At 31.6% G+C, this 19,757-nt stretch overlaps 2 protein-coding genes across 2 annotated transcripts; both read right to left on the reverse strand.

Annotated features, from left to right (window-relative positions):
- LOC104710897 lies at window positions 11,874–12,478 on the reverse strand. Its single transcript, XM_010427551.1, has one exon. The coding sequence runs from the start codon at window positions 12,456–12,458 to the stop codon at window positions 11,874–11,876; it is 585 nt and encodes a 194-aa protein (XP_010425853.1). The 5' UTR covers window positions 12,459–12,478.
- Window positions 14,468–17,821, reverse strand: LOC104710898 (putative NAC domain-containing protein 61). The gene is made up of 3 exons (XM_010427552.2): window positions 17,574–17,821; window positions 16,825–17,111; window positions 14,468–14,832 (listed from the first exon to the last, which is right to left on the reverse strand). Exons 1-3 carry the CDS (start codon window positions 17,728–17,730, stop codon window positions 14,545–14,547), a joined length of 732 nt encoding a protein of 243 aa, XP_010425854.1. The 5' UTR covers window positions 17,731–17,821; the 3' UTR covers window positions 14,468–14,544.

The following is a 19,757-nucleotide window of genomic DNA, read 5'->3' on the forward strand; positions in this document are numbered from 1 at the left end:
ACAAGACATTTAATTACAAGTCTTTTGTTGTACAGTAAAATATCTATAAATTAATAATGTTGGGACCATAATATTTTATATTAGTATTTTAATTGTTAAAATTCTTGAATTTTTTTACAAAAATCAAATTAGTCTTTTGTTTTAAATTTTTGGAATTGAAATTTTAATATTTAAAAGGAAAAAATATGACAATAAATTACAAACTATAGATAAATTCACTTTACACATGATATACATAAATTAAAATTTATGATTATTATCAGTTGCAAAGAAGTTTAAGAGGGACTCTTATAGGTGAACTTAGAACACATCTCTTCTCTTTTGGAGAAACTACACAAATGTTTGAATTTTGATTTTATTTGCAGCTTTGTGTGGGTGGCTGTTGGGAAGCAACCTGATATGTACTTCAATGGTAAAGACCAGCATGAATCTCAGTTTCCCCTCTCTTTCTCTCTTTTTCTCATGGTTTTATAGTCGTTTAAAAATGCACTTGCTTTAATCATACAAAGACATCTAACAACAAAGAAGGGAACCAAACGACTGAAGATATAGCGAAGTGAGAATTGCTTGGAATGAGACAGTAACCTAAGTTTTTGGAGGGAGGGAAAGAACAAAACAATGCAGTTCTTCGTTGAGTCCATTTGAAATGTAGTATTTATGATGTTGCTTGAGACCTTGTTTTAACAATTGGCGTGGAATAATTAATTACTTTGTAAAATTACAACTATGTATCTTTTGATGATCTATGAAAATAAACATGCTTTTAACAAATTGGTTTTGTAGTATATAATTAATATATATTTGAAATAATACAATACAGCACATAAAAATTGCTACAAAACAATGTAATATAGAGCAAATTATGAGATACAAGAAAATAAATTAAAGCATTTGATTAGCGTTAAAATAAAATCCATAAAATATATAAAAATAGGTTGAGTCTCGTGCGTTGCACGAGATTGTTATATTAGTTTGTTTTATTTAGTTAAAAGTCATTAGGATTTGGTTAACAATTTTTTTCAAGAGACTTTACAATCATACCAACAAAGTTTATTTATATAGAGAGACTTTGTTTTTTTGGTTAAAGTCATTAAGGCTTTGGAATTGTTTTATTTGTATTCATTAACTATATAGTTAATTTTAAATGATCAGCTTATCAATTTTTAGATTATAACTAATCTTTAAACCTTTTTAATAATTTAAATATTATTATATTGATCTTTGTTTTATTAAATTTTAAGTTGTATTACAGTTATACTATTTGTATTCTACAATTAGGACATGTTATTTTGCGATGTAACCAAAATGCAATACATTCACTGTGGAATTTGTAATTGCAAAACATAGTGTTGATATTTTGAGTTCTTTATAGATCTTGAAAACAAGTTGAACATTATCCTTCTTCATCTTGGGTGGCTTGCCTTTGTGTTATATCTAATTTTTATATTACGGTTTCCACATCAAGTGTTTTTGTTACATTTGGATTGTGGTATTAGATTTCAAAGAAGACGTTGAGTGGTTGCGGTTGGCTGGTCCAAATGATAGGATAGCTGCATGTATAAAATCTATCAAATTATTCATGGAAGGAAATATAAAAGTTGGTTATATTTCTAAAATATGGATAGTTTGCTTGTAGTATGTGGTCGTTGGAATATGAGTTTTTTTGTAGTTGATGTTGTTTTTTTGTCGGTGTTTTGATTTTTAGAATGAGGTGGGTGTGTGTCTGTGTTGGCATTGAGCTTGTTTCATATTACAATGCGTAGAGAATAACATTCATTGGTAATGTTTAATTTTGTTACAGATGCTGGTTTTGTTTTTTGGTGGTTTGTCGTTACACCCCGGTTTCAGAGACTTGCGAAGAGGTTTAAAATAATTGACTTGGCCACCTATATCACAAAAGTGCACTTATCTTTTCGGTCAACAGTCCTGAGAGAACTCCAGAGTTAAGTGTGCTTGAAATAGAGTAGTCTTAGGATGGGTGACCTTCTGGGAAGTGACTGTTGGAACTGTCCAAGTGAGGACAAAACACAAGGAAATATCATGTGGTGATTTGTAGGAACGATACAAGTCTTTAAAATCTCCCAGACGTAGCAAACCGGCCGTCAGATATGGATGGGCTCACGGGCCTAGTGAGAGGACGTCAGGCCCATGAACTGGGATTAGACATGGGGCACACTAAGAGGTGGTGGTCGGGGCGTTACAAGTGGTATCATAGCCGAACCCAGACGAGTGTGGAGTCGAGTGGGCTCACACTGCCGGGGATGACGGTCTTGGTGCGCAATGAGGACGTTGCGATCTGTTAGTGGGGGTAAATTGTGACACCCTGGTTTCAGAGACTTGCGGAGAGGTTTAAAAGGCTACCTATGTCACCAAAGTGCACTTATCTTTTTGGTCAAGGGTCCTGAGAGAACTCCAGAGTTAAGCGTACTTGAGCTGGAGTAGTCTTAGGATGGGTGACCTTCCGGAAAGTGACTATTGGAACTGTGCGAGTGAGGACAAAACACAGGGAAAGATCATGTGGTGATTTGTAGGGACGGTAAAAAGTCTTTAAAACCTCATGGACGTAGCAAACCGGCCGTCGGATATGGATGGGCGCACGTGCCTAGTGAGAGGACGTGAGACCCATTAAGGAAGGTGGGCTCATGGAGTGAGATTGGACATAGGGCCCACTAAGAGGTGGCGGTCGGGGCGTTACATTTGTTACTTTGGTGATGTTGTAGTTATAGTGACCTATATGTAGGTTATGTAATATTGTAATATATTTTTTGACTACTCTATAGTGGTTAGTGTTATTTCACTAATTCGGTTAGATTGGAACACCGCACCATAAAAATTCAAGTACTTTTCTAGCTGTCTTTATTTTTAATTTTAATTAAGATTTTCGTTTTATATTCATTCTAAAACTAAATAATACATTCAAAAATTTTGAAGTATGATCATTTTTCTGTTAAAAGTTAAATGATATTATTAAAAAGAACTTATAGTACTGTCTTTTAAATTTTCATTTATAGGATAGCTACTCCAAATGATAGCATAGCTGCATGTATAAAATCTGTCAAATTATTCGTGAAAGGTAATATACAAGTTGGTTATATTTCAGAAATATGGATTCTTTGGTTGTAGTATGTGGTCATTAGAATATGAGATTGTATAGCTGATGTTGTTTTTTTTTTCGGTGTTTTGATTTTTAGAATGAGGTGGGTGTGTACATGTGTTGGCATTGCGCTTGTTTCATAGTACAATGCGTAGAAAATAGCTTCCATTGGTAAAGTTTAATTTTGTTACAGATTTTTTTTTTTTTTTTTGGTCGTTTGTTACTTTGGTGATGTTGTTGTTATAGTGACTCATATGTAGGTTATATGATATTGTAATATCTTTTTGACTACTCTATGATGGTCAGCGTTATTTTCCTAATTTAGTTAGATTAGAACACCTCACCGTAAAAATTTAAGTACTTATTCTACCTGTCTTTATTTTTATTTTTAATTATAATTTTCGTTTTACATTCATTGCAAAACTAAATAATACATTTAAAATTTTGAATTATGATCATTTTACTTTATTATTACTAAAAAAACTTATAGTATTGTTTTTAATCTCTTAAAATTTCATTTATTTACTTAATCTGTTTTTGATTTAGTTATTGTTTTAAACACTTTTAATTGAATACTTTAATGCAAAAAAACATAGATTTGGACAAATGGCAGTCTCTCAGTTGCTTATGTGGCAGTCCCTGAGAGAAAGTTTTAGAAGTGATACTCTACTTTATTATATAAGATTAGAGAGTTCCCCATCCGTTTGTCCAAAAAAAAAAAATAGAGAGTTCCCCCTCCATCCAAAGTGTGCACTTAAACATCCACCTAAGCAACACTATTTTGTTTAACATTAACATAAATTTAAGATATTCATTTAGTGCATATTTATGTTACTTATAATTAATAGAAATTGTAAATAAATTTCAAACAAAATTTTAAAATATAAATGAAATGTCAAAATAGTAAAAAAAATACTATTAAAATTTCATTGGTAGTAATAATATAAGTCAAATTTTAACAGAAAAAAATAAAGAAAATATGATCATTTAAAAACAAACATGTGTTAATGAGCTCGAAAATGGAAGTAAATTTTAAATGCAGAGTAAAATAAAAATAAATTTTAAAGAAATGCTCTACGATTCTAAAGAATCTAGTTTGGGCTCTTGCAATGGCGAAAGGTCCTAAAGTTGTTTCTGCCTAGAAGTTGAATTTGTTTAACAAATAAATATGGTAAGTTTTTTTTTCCAGCAAATATGGTAAGTTATATATCAATTCTTCTATGTTCTTTTTTATTTGTTGTTCATTTTTTAAAAAATTAATAATATATTTTCGATTTTATAAAGTAAATAAATTGCATAATTTAAATTAGTATTTTATAATTTACCCTTAATAATTATTATTAATTTATTTATCGAAACCTATATTGATTTAATATAAACATATACCATTAATGAGATTTATTTGAAAGTGTACTCCCATAATACTATTACGGATACCATATACCACATGTAATTATTCTTTTTCACATGATGACTGGTGTAATTCGAGCTTAAATTAATCAATATAATCACGTTACAAAAAGTAAAACAAAAAAATGATATCTGAACCAAAAATTTAAAGTTTCATCGTAAACCACATACCTGTTTGAATCTAATTGATTAATGGGTTTCTTAGATTTTTATTACTTTTTTAGAACTTAATTAGAAATATAGTACAAACACTATTGAAAATTAGAGAAAGAATCATGTTTCACTGTGTGTGTAATAGATATGGGTGGGGTAATGTTGAAATATGCTAAATTGCGGATAAAGGCATTAGTGCTTTTTGTTTTTTTGTTTTTTTTTTAATATTAACACACACTGTCTCCATCTTCTCGTCTCTCATTTTTTTATCTTCTTTCTTTGTTTCTTTATTTGAAATTATATATAAAACACAGTTAGTGAGTTATATAAAAAACATGGTTATTTTTATTATTTTGTTTCTTTTTCTTGTGTCATCATATTCCCCTCATATCTAGTTATACAAATATTTGGTAATATAATTTTTTTTTCTAAAATTGTTCAAGCAAAAAAAAATCTATGTATTTTTCTCTATCTTTTGATATACATTTTGTTTAATAATTTTAAAAACTATTATATAATTTTTTTGTATTCGTACACCTTATTAACTGTACAGATGTAATCTGTACACATTATTAAGTGTACAAATGTAATTTATACATAATCATTGCGTACACTATAACTGTTATATTAAATAATCACTACAACAAATATGTACATTGTTAGCACGAGAGAAACACTATAATATGTAATTCATAGCTTTTTCACAAACGCTATGTTAGGCCACTGTTATTATAGGTACCTCACATATGATAGCGCATAATTTGTATGCTATGGTATAATACTATACCATAGCAGTAGAGAAATGCTATGTTATCCCGCTTTTCAAATTTTTAAAGATAATGTTATAAGTCATTATACACGCAAGGTTAGGTGATTCTACCATAACGTTAGTTAAACGGTTTAATTCAGTTTTCGTTAGCAATATCTTTATGCTATAATATATTCTGTTATAGCAGAATTTTAGATGCGATTATAAGTTTTTTGAGAACACTGGTTTCTTGTTATTTTGAAATTGACCTTGAACCTATATTAATATTAAATCCCCTAGTTTACCATTTCACAATCCAACATAATACATAGTACATAACACAAGTTTAAAATCCATAAGGAACAAGACAAGTCTGAAGATAAAAAACAAATCCATAAGATAGATTGTAAGTCTGAAGTAGGAGACAGTAAACCTCATGGTTAATTTATGACATGATGATCACTTTGTCCTCTGGCCATGCAATGACTGTGCTAAGGGCATCTTCCATCATCTCGATTTCTTCTGATGGCCTCCAAACTGCTGCAACGCTTACCTTGACAATATCTACCCACACTTTAACTGCATTATAACCCAAACGAATAAAGCGAACATTTGGCTTGGATCGTTTGTTGCCCATCGTCCTTCAGCAACAACCAGCTTCTTTCCGGTAATATCCATCAGTCTGTACTTCTTATTTTCCTTTGAGACAACTTCATTGATACGCTGCAATGTCAAATAATATAAGCCAACCAACAATCATATGACTTGACAGAAACAACTTCATAACATATCAAAAACATTTACCTGAGATTCTAGGATAAGAGACTGTGAATGCGGTAGAGTTTTCTTAGTTGGAGAGCCTGGACCTATTGCATCCTCAATAGGTTATTTAGAACATGTTGCTGCAGATTTTGCCCCTGCTGTTGATGTAGAACCTGATGGTATATTAGTTGATGGAGAATTATGTATAGGAGAACTCTCGCCATTCTGACGAACAACTTTATGGGCAGGCCATGCTACATAAGTCATCAAACAGTCCTTCAGGTATGTCGTGTCCATTGTAGGCCTCCATATGAACGTGTCAGACTGATATACTGAATCCACGGATACTTTAACAGCTTTTGGCCCAGTAAGAAGACCATTAACTAATGCAAATGGTTCTTCTGTGTGCCAACGACACTCAGCAACAATCAATTCATCCGTAGACAAATCCAGTAGTTGACATTTGTTCAGGGAACTTCCATTTAGGCTCTGTCACACACATTCAGGAAAACACAATTCAAATAAGAATATAGTAACGGAAAATAAATTGTCTGGAAAGGACAATAAATTTTACCCTCAGCGCAATGTCTTCTATTTGGACCTCTTTATCCAAAAGAACACATTTATCTGCAGGCCATGCAATCATCTGTCCAACAGCTTCCTCAATAGTAAACATTTTAGTTGCAGGTCTCCAGAGGAATGCATTTGGTTTCGTAGCAGATTCAACCAACACTTTCAGATCCATAGGGCCTAGACGAGAGTCATTCACTATGTCATCAGGATCATAAGAAAGAATACGCTCCTCAGCAATGTTTTCATCAGTGTCAGGCCAATCAACCAACACACACCTAGGGTGTGATTTTTTGTTTACACTCTACAAATGTTGAAGTCGAAAATAAACATAAGTTAGAAATTTAAATAAGCTTGAAGGAATAACTGATCATATATAATAAGAATAAGGAATCACTTACTCTTGGATATGAGTTTTCACTAATTTCAGGCTCTAGTCCCTGTAATTTAAGAAAGCAATGTCAAATTCCATTTAATAAATTAGCAAGTTAATGAATACTTTGAGAATTGTCCAAGTAATTAACTAACCTGCTTCTTTAAATTCTTAATTTCATTTTGCAACTGATTGACCTGCTTTACTAACTGAACTTGCTTCTCTTGCATGTCAGCCATACATTTGTTCTTAATTTGGAAACAAGCTAATTTGGTCTTACTCATGCCTCTACCCATTGCCCTCAGCATACAAGGATTGCCAGGTCCCAAAAGCTGGGAGAGATGATCTACATCCGGATTTGTTGTACTTGTTGGACCATCAGTACCAACCATTTTAGCTGCCTTTTTCTGATAAGAGGAAATACAATATTTAATGGGTAACAAAATCACTAAGCCACATGCTAATTTGGTACTTACAATCTTTTCTGCGGCATTCGTATTAACTGGTGTACTATCCTTTTTGGTACGCGACTTGACCCAAACCTTTAGCCTTGTAACTTCAGATGGATCCTCGCTTTCAACTTTCTGTGAAAAAAGCAACACATCAATTAGCAAGGTAGATATTACCAGATCAAAAAACATAGATGGTAGTATGCTTACCATTTCTTCCGTAAGTCTGACCATTCCTTTACGACTAGTAGTGTGAGGGATCTGTTTCTTCCTCCTTTCTTTAGTCGTGTCACTCACAACCTAACATTTAAACATGTTATTATCCATCACTCAAATATTAAACTTACCTAACATTTAAATAGACGTTTGCAAAAAAAACATTTCTCTAGCTTGGACAAAGACCAAGGTGCTGCGGGAAGGTAGGTTCTCTTTCCTTGGATGGTAGGATGCAATTCCTTTCTTATACCCATATCTTCCAGATATTTATGAGCATTGAGACCATCCTTAGATTTACCACAATGCAACAATGTAGAGAAAATGCTTGCAGCCACATTTTTCTCTACATGCATTACATCCAAATTATGCCTTACCAGAAGATCCTACACAACACAATTACAGTTCATAAAAATCCCAACTTAAACATAGCTTAATTAATAAAAAAAATTAATAAACATACCTCCCAATAAGCCAGTTTGAAAATAATTGATCTTTTTTTCCATCTTGACAACTCCTCCTGGTCTACTTCTACTTCCTCATCTTCCTCAGATTTATTGGATACATCGTCATTATCATAGACTGATTCCATACAGTCGGATCTTTTTCTCTTCCTCCCTGATTCTTTCACATTTCCAAACTCGTTTTTGAAGTTTTTCAGATTCTGAGATATCTCACGACCTGTTAAAATTCTTCCCTTCCTCCCATGTTCAGCTTTTCCATCAAACCAAGTCTTCTTCTCCCTATAACTATGTGTTGGTGCCAAACCCTTTCTGTGACACATATACACATGCTTTCTGCTGAACTTCAACCACTTACTATATGTGTTTTTACCACAAATGGGACAGCCCATTTTCCCTTTTAATTTGCAACCAGCAAGGTTTCCATACGCAGGAAAATCACTAATAGTCCAGAGAAGCATTGCCCTTAGAGTAAAAGTACTTCTACTGGAGGCGTCATATGTTAACTCTCCCTCCTTCCATAGATGGTTTAAATCGTCAATAAGAGGCTCCAAGTAGACATCAATACTGTTGCCAGGTTGTTGTGGACCAGGAATCAGCAAGGTTAGCATTATGTTCTCCTTCTTCATACATAGGTGAGGAGGCAGATTGTAGTTTACTAACAGAACATGCCAGCAACTATACTTAGTATTCTGCATGTTGAACGGATTAAAGCCATCAGTGGATAGTCCAAGCCGTAAGTTCCTCTCTTCGGCTGCAAATGAAGGATACTTTTCATTCATCTTATCCCATGTAACAGAATCCACAGGATGCCGGAGTTTGCTATCACTGCTTTTGTTACTAAAATGCCACCTTAAATCCTTGGCCATTTCCTCAGACCTGAACATTCTCTTCAGCCTTGGGATTATTGGAAAGTACCGTAATACTTTCTGTGGGACACCTTTCTTTATTTCACTAGTGTGCGTATTTATCTTCCACCGTGAAGCATTGCATTTGGGACAATTGTCTAGCTTCTTGTACTTCTTTCTAAATAGACAGCAGTCATTAACACATGCATGAATCTTTTTATACCCCATATCAAAGCTCTTCAGAAATTTTTTAACATCATAAAATGATGTGTGAAGCAAATTATCCTCGGGCAACATCTTTGGCAATGTCTCCAGCAGTTCATTGAAGCTCTTGTCGGACCAGCCATTATGTGTCTTAAGCCTGAACAAAGACACAATAGTCGATAGCTTGCTGTGGTTTGAACAACTTTGATATAATGGCATAATAGCATCTGCAAGCTTTGCAAGGAACTCATCTTCTCTCTTGTCATCACCCTCTGCAATCTCAACTAAGTCACCATCTGCAATCTTACCTGAGTCACCCTTACCCTTACTCGCCAACTCTTTGTCAGAATATTCAGCTACTTTATATAACTCAAGAACTTCCTCATTCCACTGATTTAGTTTGCTGTCACCATCGACCACTAAGTTCACGTCTCCATGATGATACCAATCGTTTTGCAGCTTGTAAGCCTCATCCATCCCCCTAGTTACAAGATGATCAACCACGTCACTGCCTGATTTGCATTCTACATTACGACAGTCTTTGCAGGGACATATCATCATATCAATGTCTCCTAACGCCACAGTCACATCCCGTACAAATTTTTGAGCGCCTCTCTCATAACCAGGATCAGCTCTTCAATGAATAAGAAATGGGACAGAAGAAAGAATTGGGGAAAGTATCCAAACTTCAGCTTAAACCTAACCTATATAAATTAATTCTTTACCTGCATAGATGCACCCATGCCTTGTCCAACATTATATGTTCTAAGCTTAATTAAAACCTTATCACAACATTTCAAACCAAAGCAACATTAAAAAAGTGTTCCAGATATGTAAATAACTCAATCACATACCACTGCAAATACGCTAATATCATCTCTAGTGCACAACAAAAAAATTACAGCCACAAAATAATTACAGTCGCAAAACAAAAACAAAAAACCAAAACAACAACAACAACAATCACAACCAAAGAATGAATAACCATAAAATTTGGTCTCAAGGGACTAACCTGCACTGTTGAGTACAACAAAAGCGAGCTTCAGTTCCACAATGGCAGCAACCACAAACACTTGAGAAATAGCAAAAAGTATCCAATTAGATATGCATGTTTCGATAACCTTTGGAAATTTGAAAATTCTGAAAATCTCTAATTTGAATCAAATCCCTAATTCTCATAATCCGAAATTTGAATCAAATCCCTAGTTTTATAATCTAAAATTTGAATCAAATCCCTAATTTGAAAATTCCCAAAAATCCCTAATTTGGATCAAATCTCAGATCGATGCTCATAAACCCTACAATCGATAATTTCAATCCTTGAGAGTAAGAAGAAAGAAGGTAATTAGAGTAAAGAAGAAAGACATGCCTTCGATTCGAGCTTACTGACGGCTGGGCTGGAGAATGGGTCTACGGAGGAGCACAAATCTATGGCCGACGAATAGAAGAGAGGCGTATTAGCTTGTTTCGTCGTTAAAATAGAAGAGAATCTTAGAGAAATCTTAGAGAATTTCGTCGTTGTTTTGCTGTTTTACTCGAGGGTGTTAGGTTTTGCTCGAGAGTGTTGTTTTGTTCGACAGTGTGGCGCTTAAGTAAACAAATGTTAGGCGCTTAAGTGAAATAATTCGGCTCAGGGTTGGCGGAATAAGATTTTTCAGATTCCCGCTTAAGGATATTATAACATAGCATTTATATTGAACTATTACAAAGTGACCAAAAAAAATAATCATCTTTTATAGCAGTTCATGAAAATGTGTTATCCTCTACTGCTATCAATGTACATATTTGTTGTAGTGAATTGTGTACACCACAACCGTTGTGCAGAAGAATCGTTGTGTTCAACACCACCATTGTACACTTAATAATGTGTACAGAATAATTTCGTACATCAAAACTGTTGTACAGAAGAATCATTGTGTTCAGTACCACCACATCAAATAATTACATTTGTACACTTAATAATATGTACAGATTAAATCTGTAATAAGGTTTACAGATACAAAACTTATAAAAAATATTTAACATTAACAAATAAAATCATCAAACAAAACGGATGTCAAAATGTAGAGAAAAAAATAGATAATTTGTGTGTAAAAAAAGTTCAAGTAAAAAAAATATGTTACCAAATATTTGAATATAACAAGATAGGAGAGGTGTGCTTGCAAAAACAAAAGAAATATATATATATATATATATATATATATATATTTATTTATTTATTCTTGGCTTTCTCTCATGCCCAAAAATTGAAAACCCTTATGTAATTAACTATTTTTTCCTTACTTTTCTATCTCATAACTAATCTATCTCACATATGGGTTTTATTGACTATTTTTTAAATTTTGAATAGTGTAAATACTAGTTTACCAATTAAGTTTGAAAAACGTATGTTTTTTCCAAAGATCTCTTGATTAATTGACATGCATATATCACGTTCTCTTAAATTATAATATTTTCTACACTCGATATATAGTGAAACATGGTTATCTCTCTATACAACAAGATATACGAAAAGAAGTACTACGACCATATTGATTAGTGTTATACTCAAAACATATTGTTAATTTGAAAGGAATTTTGAGATTGTTCTACAACAAGTCTGCTACACTCATCACAAACGTAATATGATTATACACATCCATGTTGGCCGCAAAAACTAGGGACCTTGTATCGTCTGGATCAACAGACAAAATCATATTGCAGTAATCAGCAGCATCACGTGCGAGACTAAGTTCGTCATCCGTATCTTCAACATTACCTTTTTCCATTGACAATGCTGCCTTCTGTAGCCCCTCGACAACAGAATCATTATAGTTCTCCATACAACTCTTGAAACATGGCTTCTTCGGAGAACCGATGAGAAACTGCGTATGCTGTGCCTTCTCCATGGAAAGATAAAGGGCAGCCTTAGCCAACTCCAATGCAGTTGATGCGGAGGCTGTGCGGGGATCTAAGGTTAGAGATTCGATACATGCTTCTTCTAGGGACGAAAATGACGCGGTGCCTTTACAAGCCTTTGATATCAGCCCTGACGGAAATGGACATGTTTTTGGTTTCGTTGATAAAGGGCTAGCAATGTTGAATTTTGCATTGGTAGATGACCACCGTGAGAGGAGAAGAAAGGTTACAAAATAGATTGATATGTATGCATGAGAAGAGTGAAAAAAAACCATTGTATATATGTTAAGTAAAGCCTTTTCTTTGGTTATAGGTTTAAGAGGAATACTAGCTTGAAGTTTGTACATATATTAATTTTTGATGTTGTCAATGGTTTAAAATTGTCCTCTTTTCATTTCCACAAATTTTAAGCATGAAATATATTTATAGGTTTGGAATGAGCGATGGAGGATATATAAACTCGTAAACGCTAATAATAAGAGAGTATATATGGTTATAAAAGAGAGAGAGAGAGAGAGAGAGAGAGAGAGAGAGAGAGAGAGAGAGAGAGAGAGAGAGAGAGAGGCACGTCAAACGTTTCTTGAAAAACAAATACTCACACAATCAAGTAGAAGAATTAATTATAATAAGTAAATTTCTTAGATCATTGGTTTTCGCTATTTTTACCTTTAAAATAAAGAAATTCTATAATAGAAGTGATTTTTACTCCAGTGGATACCTCTATTTTTTCCTCTAAAAAAGAATATTCCATAGAGATTCCTTTTTATTTTATTATTAATACATTTTATTTATAAAAGTTGCAAACTAACCTATTTATTTTAGTATTTGTGAAACTTTCATAAAATTATAATATTATTTCCATTTTTAATATTCATAAATATTATTTAAATATCACATTTATTAAAAGAAATACATTGCATCATATAAAATAATAAAGTGTTAAAAGTTTAAGGACCATTAAATATATAATTTATTTATTTTGATCATAAATGTAAAAGTATTAAAAGTTCAAGGACCATTTTATAAATAAAAAAGTTCAACTTTATTTTTTTTATTGTCAACCATTAGGCCACAACTGGAAGGCCATTAGCCAAATTCCTACATTCGTAAGAGCCGGGACTCGATACCGGGTATGATGGTGCCTTCTACAAATGGACTTACCTTCTGCCACTACACTAAAGTCACTTCACAAAGTTCAACTCTATTATAGAGGAAAAAATAGAGTTCCTTTATATATAGAGGAAAAAATAGAGATCTCTATTGTAGAGGTAGAAATAGAGATGGGTTGGAGTAGATTTTACTCTAAAATTAAGTTAAATATAAAATATAGAAGTGGGTTGGAAATACCCTTAAAACAAAAAGTTTTAGAAGAAAATTTTATATAAACTGAACAAGGAAAACAACAAATGAAATAAAACACAACTTTTTTTTATCGTCTACTATATGCGCTTCTCTATCTCCCACTTACACTATAGGAAACAGAATATATATATATATATATATATATTATTTTTTATTTTACAGAAAATGATAGGAATTTTAAGAATTATTTGACTGTTTTTATCTTGTGGGCAAACGTTGAATGATCAACAAACATCCATATACACAATCAGTCATCCTTTGTCTTTTTTTTTTTCTTTTTTTTTCAGTCAAGTGGTGTATTAACACAAATCGAGATCACACCTCTATATATAGAAGAACATATCCAAAAGGACCAAAACATATGGTAAGAATGAAAATGATTAAACAACATACTATATTAAAAAACTGAAAGGAATTGAAGAAAGTACAATAGATGTCGGCGGATCTGATTTGTATTGAATGTGAGACTGATTTAATTGATTGAAGCTAATTTCTATCCATATTTTAGGAGGAAAATACATGCAAAGTATTCTAAATATCATCCATGATCAACTAGAACCTTTTAGGAAATCATATCTACTCATCATTATTCAAAACCAACGAAAAAAAAAGAAACAAATCCCACAAATGAACCCCAAAAAAAAGGAAAAAATAAAGACGTAAGTATAAAAACATAGTGAATCTTTGGCCTAATCATCCGGTTAGGTTAAAAAAATGTCGTGGTCGTGAATCGTGATAGACCCATATATCTTCAATCTTCATCAATGTAATTATTAGCGTGTTAATTCTACACACCATCCTACTACTCATATATACTACTAGTTTTTTTCTTTTTTCCTCTTATTAGACTTCTTAATTATATATACTTTACTAGTTGGCCACTCAAAATTGAAAGTTGCCCTAAATGTGAGGACTTCTTCTACTTTTTTTTTTTTCTTATCTCCTGTTGTATATTTTAGTAGCAAATGAACATAAGAAGTAATTTAATACGGTTAAGACTTAAGACCAAGTCATTTGTTCCCATTCCCAAAAAGGTAGTGATAGCCCATCAACCATCTCTGAGATGCTTTGTGTATTAATAGTAGTAGCATTCACCGGCAAATCAACATTGTTTCCTCCTGAATGTGAAGTTTCTGGTGAGGTTGATATTGTAACACGAGATGATGTCTCCACTCTATTGCTAGGAACCTTTCTCTCTATCCCATAAGCTTCTGTGGGACGTCTGTCAAAGGCCCTCGAGCTTCCTGACTTTATGTAGATTCTACAGATACTGAATTCGTTCCTCAGCTATATTGAAATAGCAACAAACTTTGTTAAAACCTTTTCTGATCAAGAAAGATTAACATTTTTTTTCTAATTAGATATTCTCAGTTATTTAGACATTAACGTATGCATCTTAGGATGGTAGAAAACTATAAATTCGATGAAATTAATATATATAAACCAATAGAGAAAAATATGCATGATGCTTGATATTTTTTGGTTTTTTTATCATTTTATGTATGCATGATTTGGGTAATTTCAAATACTTAAAAACACATGTAAACCGTTTAAATCTACCGCTCACTCTTTTACCACATACTGTATATCACTTTTGAAAAGACTTGCAAGGTAAAACCTTATATATATATATATATAATATAATATGAGAAGGTTTTCTCCTAACTTTGCATACCACGATGACATTTGGCATCATATATTTTCGACACTTGTCCTCACTTCTTAATTATCAAATTCTTTTAATTCATATTTTTTTAAAATTACATATATTATTTTTCATATTCACTAAATTACAATGATATTTCTGTACTAAAAATATATTGACATTTGTGCAATGTCCTTTTAGTAATTACATATAGAAATTATTTATCAATATTTTATATATTACCATAACACTATAATTTTGCATAGGTATCATTTATCAATATTTTATATAATTACTATAACATTATAATTTTGCAAATAAGAAAGCATTAAATATTAATATTATAATTTTAGACAAAAGAAATTTCTGATAATTAAAGATTTAAATATTAATATCATAAATCTGGAAAAATATAATGTGATGGTCATTAAATTCTTTACTAACTTCAAGCTATAAAAAATTTATAATATTATAATAATTATTTGTTGACAAAAAAGTTATAATATATGTTACAAAAATTATTTTTATTTGATATAATAATATATATTAATAACATTTTTTTACTCAATTCTAAACTAAAATTCAGTTCGCATTTAATATGTTCAATAGATATAAAGTATGTGATAAAAATATAGAAATATCTAACTGAGAACTTTATTTTCTAAATGCATTTAATCAAAAAACACAAAGAATTATATTTCTAGAACACATATGCATTTGAAGTCATTTGTATAATTCATTAAGATGAAAATATTTTGTTGCTAAAACATTCAAATTATAATGATAAAACTTTTAAACATGTGTGAAGCATGCTGGTAATAGATAAATATCAAAATTACTTATGCTACCTATAGTTATCTAATTAATAAAATTAATTACACATAAAATGAAGGAAGAGCATGAGTTTCGGCTCAAGAAGAGGTTATTCGAGAAATTCAAGCTATAGTCTCGCTCTTCTTGGAGGTGTCTGGTTTAGAAAATATTGATGTTTTATAGATTATGTTAAGAGTGGACAAACTAACACATAATGTCCATGTTCAGCCACATTTTATTTTATACATAATCAGTGTTCTTTTCCCCAATGTAAAAATGTTTGTACGTCTTGATTATGCATCAAAACATGAAGAGCTCTATATTTTATGGGATACAAACTAAATATTTTAAAATAATCTTTCATATTAATTTTTTTTTTCAATTTAATGCTTAACTAATCAATAGTTATTCATTTTAAGTGACTGAGAATACTTATTTAAAAACAAAACAAATAACAAACGTAAGATAAATATCGAAACACAAAATATAAAATTTTAAATGTTTTAATAAATTTAAATATGTTAAAATTATTATAAAGTTCTAGTATATATATATATATATATTTACACATCTATGATAATGATTTTGGACAGAATCATATATATCTAGAGTAATTCGTTTTGATATTTCTCTCTTGTAATAATTTTTGTTTAAAAAGATTATACAGTTAGTTCGCTGCACATGGTTGTCCAAAAAGGGTTTTGAGACTATATTTTATATTAGAATTCCTCATATAAAATTTGGTGTTTAAGAAAAAGAAAAGTCTGTTCAATTAGTATATATTTGATGAAAATTTTCATTTTAAAGATGTGATTATGCACCTTTGGGTTTGTAGATGCACTGGCTGTTTCATCAACAGCTTTATACTCATTCATCTTCCACTTTGTTTTTCTCCCAGTAGGTGCTTTTCCGGTATAGAATACCATCGTCTTCTTAACTCCGATCACTCGGTTATCAGGAGAGAACACGGGGCCTGGTGAACCAGTTGCTTTCCAGTATCCTGAACGAGTGGTCCTGCTTGGTCTTCCTCCTCTAGCTTCCCGCTCTTGTCTTGGCACGAAGAAAAGCCATTGTTCTGCATCTCCTCGACACCTCTCTCCCGCAAGATCTACAAACAAAAACACACACCGAGAACACACTTCTCAATTTTTGTGTAAAACCTCACTTTATGTATGTACGCTTACATGGTAATTTAAACAAAAATATATTTATAGGAAATTATATTGTTTAGTGTTAGGAATACCTATAATTCTTTTGTATATAGTTGTTTTACATATAATCTCAAACGCAAACGGAAATAAATCCTACCTATTGTTTTTGTTTATAAAAATTTAACCAACCTATATAGTTACTTACAGCTACAAAATAAATAAACATAAAATACAAACAAACAATTAAACCTATATTTCATGTTTACAATCTCAAGATGACATTTATCTACTCAAGAAACGCAAGAAGGAAGACTCTACAGTGAGACGACGTGACGTTATGCGCTCCTTAATATTTGATTACACATCTAGACGACAAACATATCATCGACATGATTTATAGGTAGTGATTGCATACGTACTTGGAAGCTGAGTAGGCTCAACGCTAAACACATCAAGGATTGGTATGAGGCTGTGAATGGTGGCATTTCCTCCACTGAGCTGGATTCTTAGGTAGAACGTAAGAAGCTCTTCTTCCGTCGGATAGAACCGAAACCCTACACGAAGCTCTTCCCCCATTTGTTTCTTGAGTAAAAGTGAAACCTCATGAGCTCATGATGAGTATAAATAGTTGCCAAGTAGCCAGAGATTAGTTTTTTTCTCCGAGTGAAATAGGAAAAGTTTTACGCGTTTGGACTTTAGTTTTTGGTCGAGTGTATTATTATTTGTCTTTTCATATTTTGTTGGAGAATTGGCCACGGGCCCATATGTGTGATAATTTCGTTCCATTTCTATCATGTCTATACGTGTGACAGTGAGTGCTTTTTCTCAAACCACATACCTTTATCATTGAATAAGTCAAGGCTTCTTCTTAATAAGTCTCCTACAAATATATATTCATTTTTTATATATATAATTGATAAAACTAATATAAATTCATTACTATATCCTCGCATTTTCCATTGTTACATCCATCTCCATGCATGCATGTTCTGTTTTGGGTAAATGCCTCGAAATTAATAAATCATATAAAGACATTTTTTATATATTGATCCAAATCCAACCATATTGAGCCATCAAACACACACAATGATCCAACCATAGTTAATTCGATCAGCACTCCAGACTCCAGTAGCAAATCCGATCTTAGGTTGATGCCTATACATAACTTTTTTTATAATATATATATATATATATATATATATATATATATATATATTACTTTCTTCTATCCAATGTTTTATAAAATTGGACCTTTTTAGAGATAACTATTCTGGCATCAGCTATGACGTGTTTTTTTTTTGTTTTTTTCGAATTAGCTATATTAATATCAAAATTGTAGTTAATAATTTTCTTCATTTTGTAGCTAGAAGTATTTTTTTCTACAGAAACATATATTGTTTTCATGATGTCGCTCTATTGATGATTCTGTAGACATATTTGAGAGTTGACACATAGACAAGAAAAAAATGTATAGTGATATACTTTATATGAATATCCATACCTACAACCTACTCAATATTATAAGAAATTTAGAAAGTTGTTAGATAATAATCGAACAATTTAAAGATGCTTAATTTATGTAGCCGCCGCGCAATTACTCAATGACTGAAATTAAGTAGAAAATATTGTGTAGAAATGATACGATAATGTATTTATATTTTTTGAAAATTTTAAAATATAATATTTTCAAGTTGAAGAAAGAATTCATTTTGTTTTTACTTCCAAAATAAAATTTTCGGTTTTAGGGGTTAGTGTTGAAAATTTAGGGGATGTATTCAATCTAACATTGCAAGTGAATTGAGTTTTAATGAAATTTTAAATAATTTTTGATGATTTTAGGAAAGTTGATATGATTTATTGTAAAATTCTTTCAAATTCTACCTAAAATCATGAGATTTGGATTTCTGTATTTTTAACTAAACAAAACCTCTTAATTCCTCCACAATCCTTGAAAATCATTAAAATCCAAATCCACAAACTGTTTTGAATAACAGTGAATTTTAAATTAAATTTTTAAATCATTCGTTTAATAACAGTAGATTTTAAAGTGTTTTTTTAAATTATCAGTTCAATAACCGTGGATTTAAATTTATTCATAATATACGAACTCCAAGTTTAAATTGATACCTTTAATATGTTAAATTTGGATTTAGTTATGAGTTTCCAACTCAAAACCAATTGGTAATAAGTGGAGAAATCCTAACTCATTTTATATCACTTGATAATTTTTTCAATTACCGATATGAGACGTATTACACTAACACCCCCTCTTCTCCGCTTTCCACGCTCAGCATGACTATATGAAGCGTGGGCATATGTGGGAATAACATCTACAAGTTGGCCCAGCAATCGGTTGGCTTTCATACCATATTAAATTAGGGTTCAATTATGAGGTTCCAATTCAAAATAAATAGGCAATATATAGAAGCCATAACTTTTAATATCATTTGATAATTTTTTCAACTATATCTGATGTAGAAAGTATTACATTAATTTATATAATAATAACAAACCGAATAATCGCGACCAATAGTTGTGTTTTTTCAATCGTACCTTTTAAATTTAAATTTTTTTTTTTTCCAAAATACTTCCCTCGCGACATC

This window comes from Camelina sativa, chromosome 9, assembly GCF_000633955.1.
Source record: "Camelina sativa cultivar DH55 chromosome 9, Cs, whole genome shotgun sequence".
Classification (NCBI taxonomy): Eukaryota; Viridiplantae; Streptophyta; class Magnoliopsida; order Brassicales; family Brassicaceae; genus Camelina; species Camelina sativa.

Excerpts from the sequence above, each read along its gene's own strand:
- LOC104710897 (XM_010427551.1), bottom strand. The coding sequence starts at position 12,458 with ATGGTTTTTTTTCACTCTTCTCATGCATACATATCAATCTATTTTGTA.
- LOC104710898 (XM_010427552.2), bottom strand. The coding sequence starts at position 17,730 with ATGGGGGAAGAGCTTCGTGTAGGGTTTCGGTTCTATCCGACGGAAGAA. Across the intron at positions 17,112-17,573 it reads TGAGCCTACTCAGCTTCCAA|ATCTTGCGGGAGAGAGGTGT; the intron begins GTACGTATGCAA and ends TTTTGTTTGTAG. Across the intron at positions 14,833-16,824 it reads GTGCATCTACAAACCCAAAG|CTGAGGAACGAATTCAGTAT; the intron begins GTGCATAATCAC and ends ATTTCAATATAG.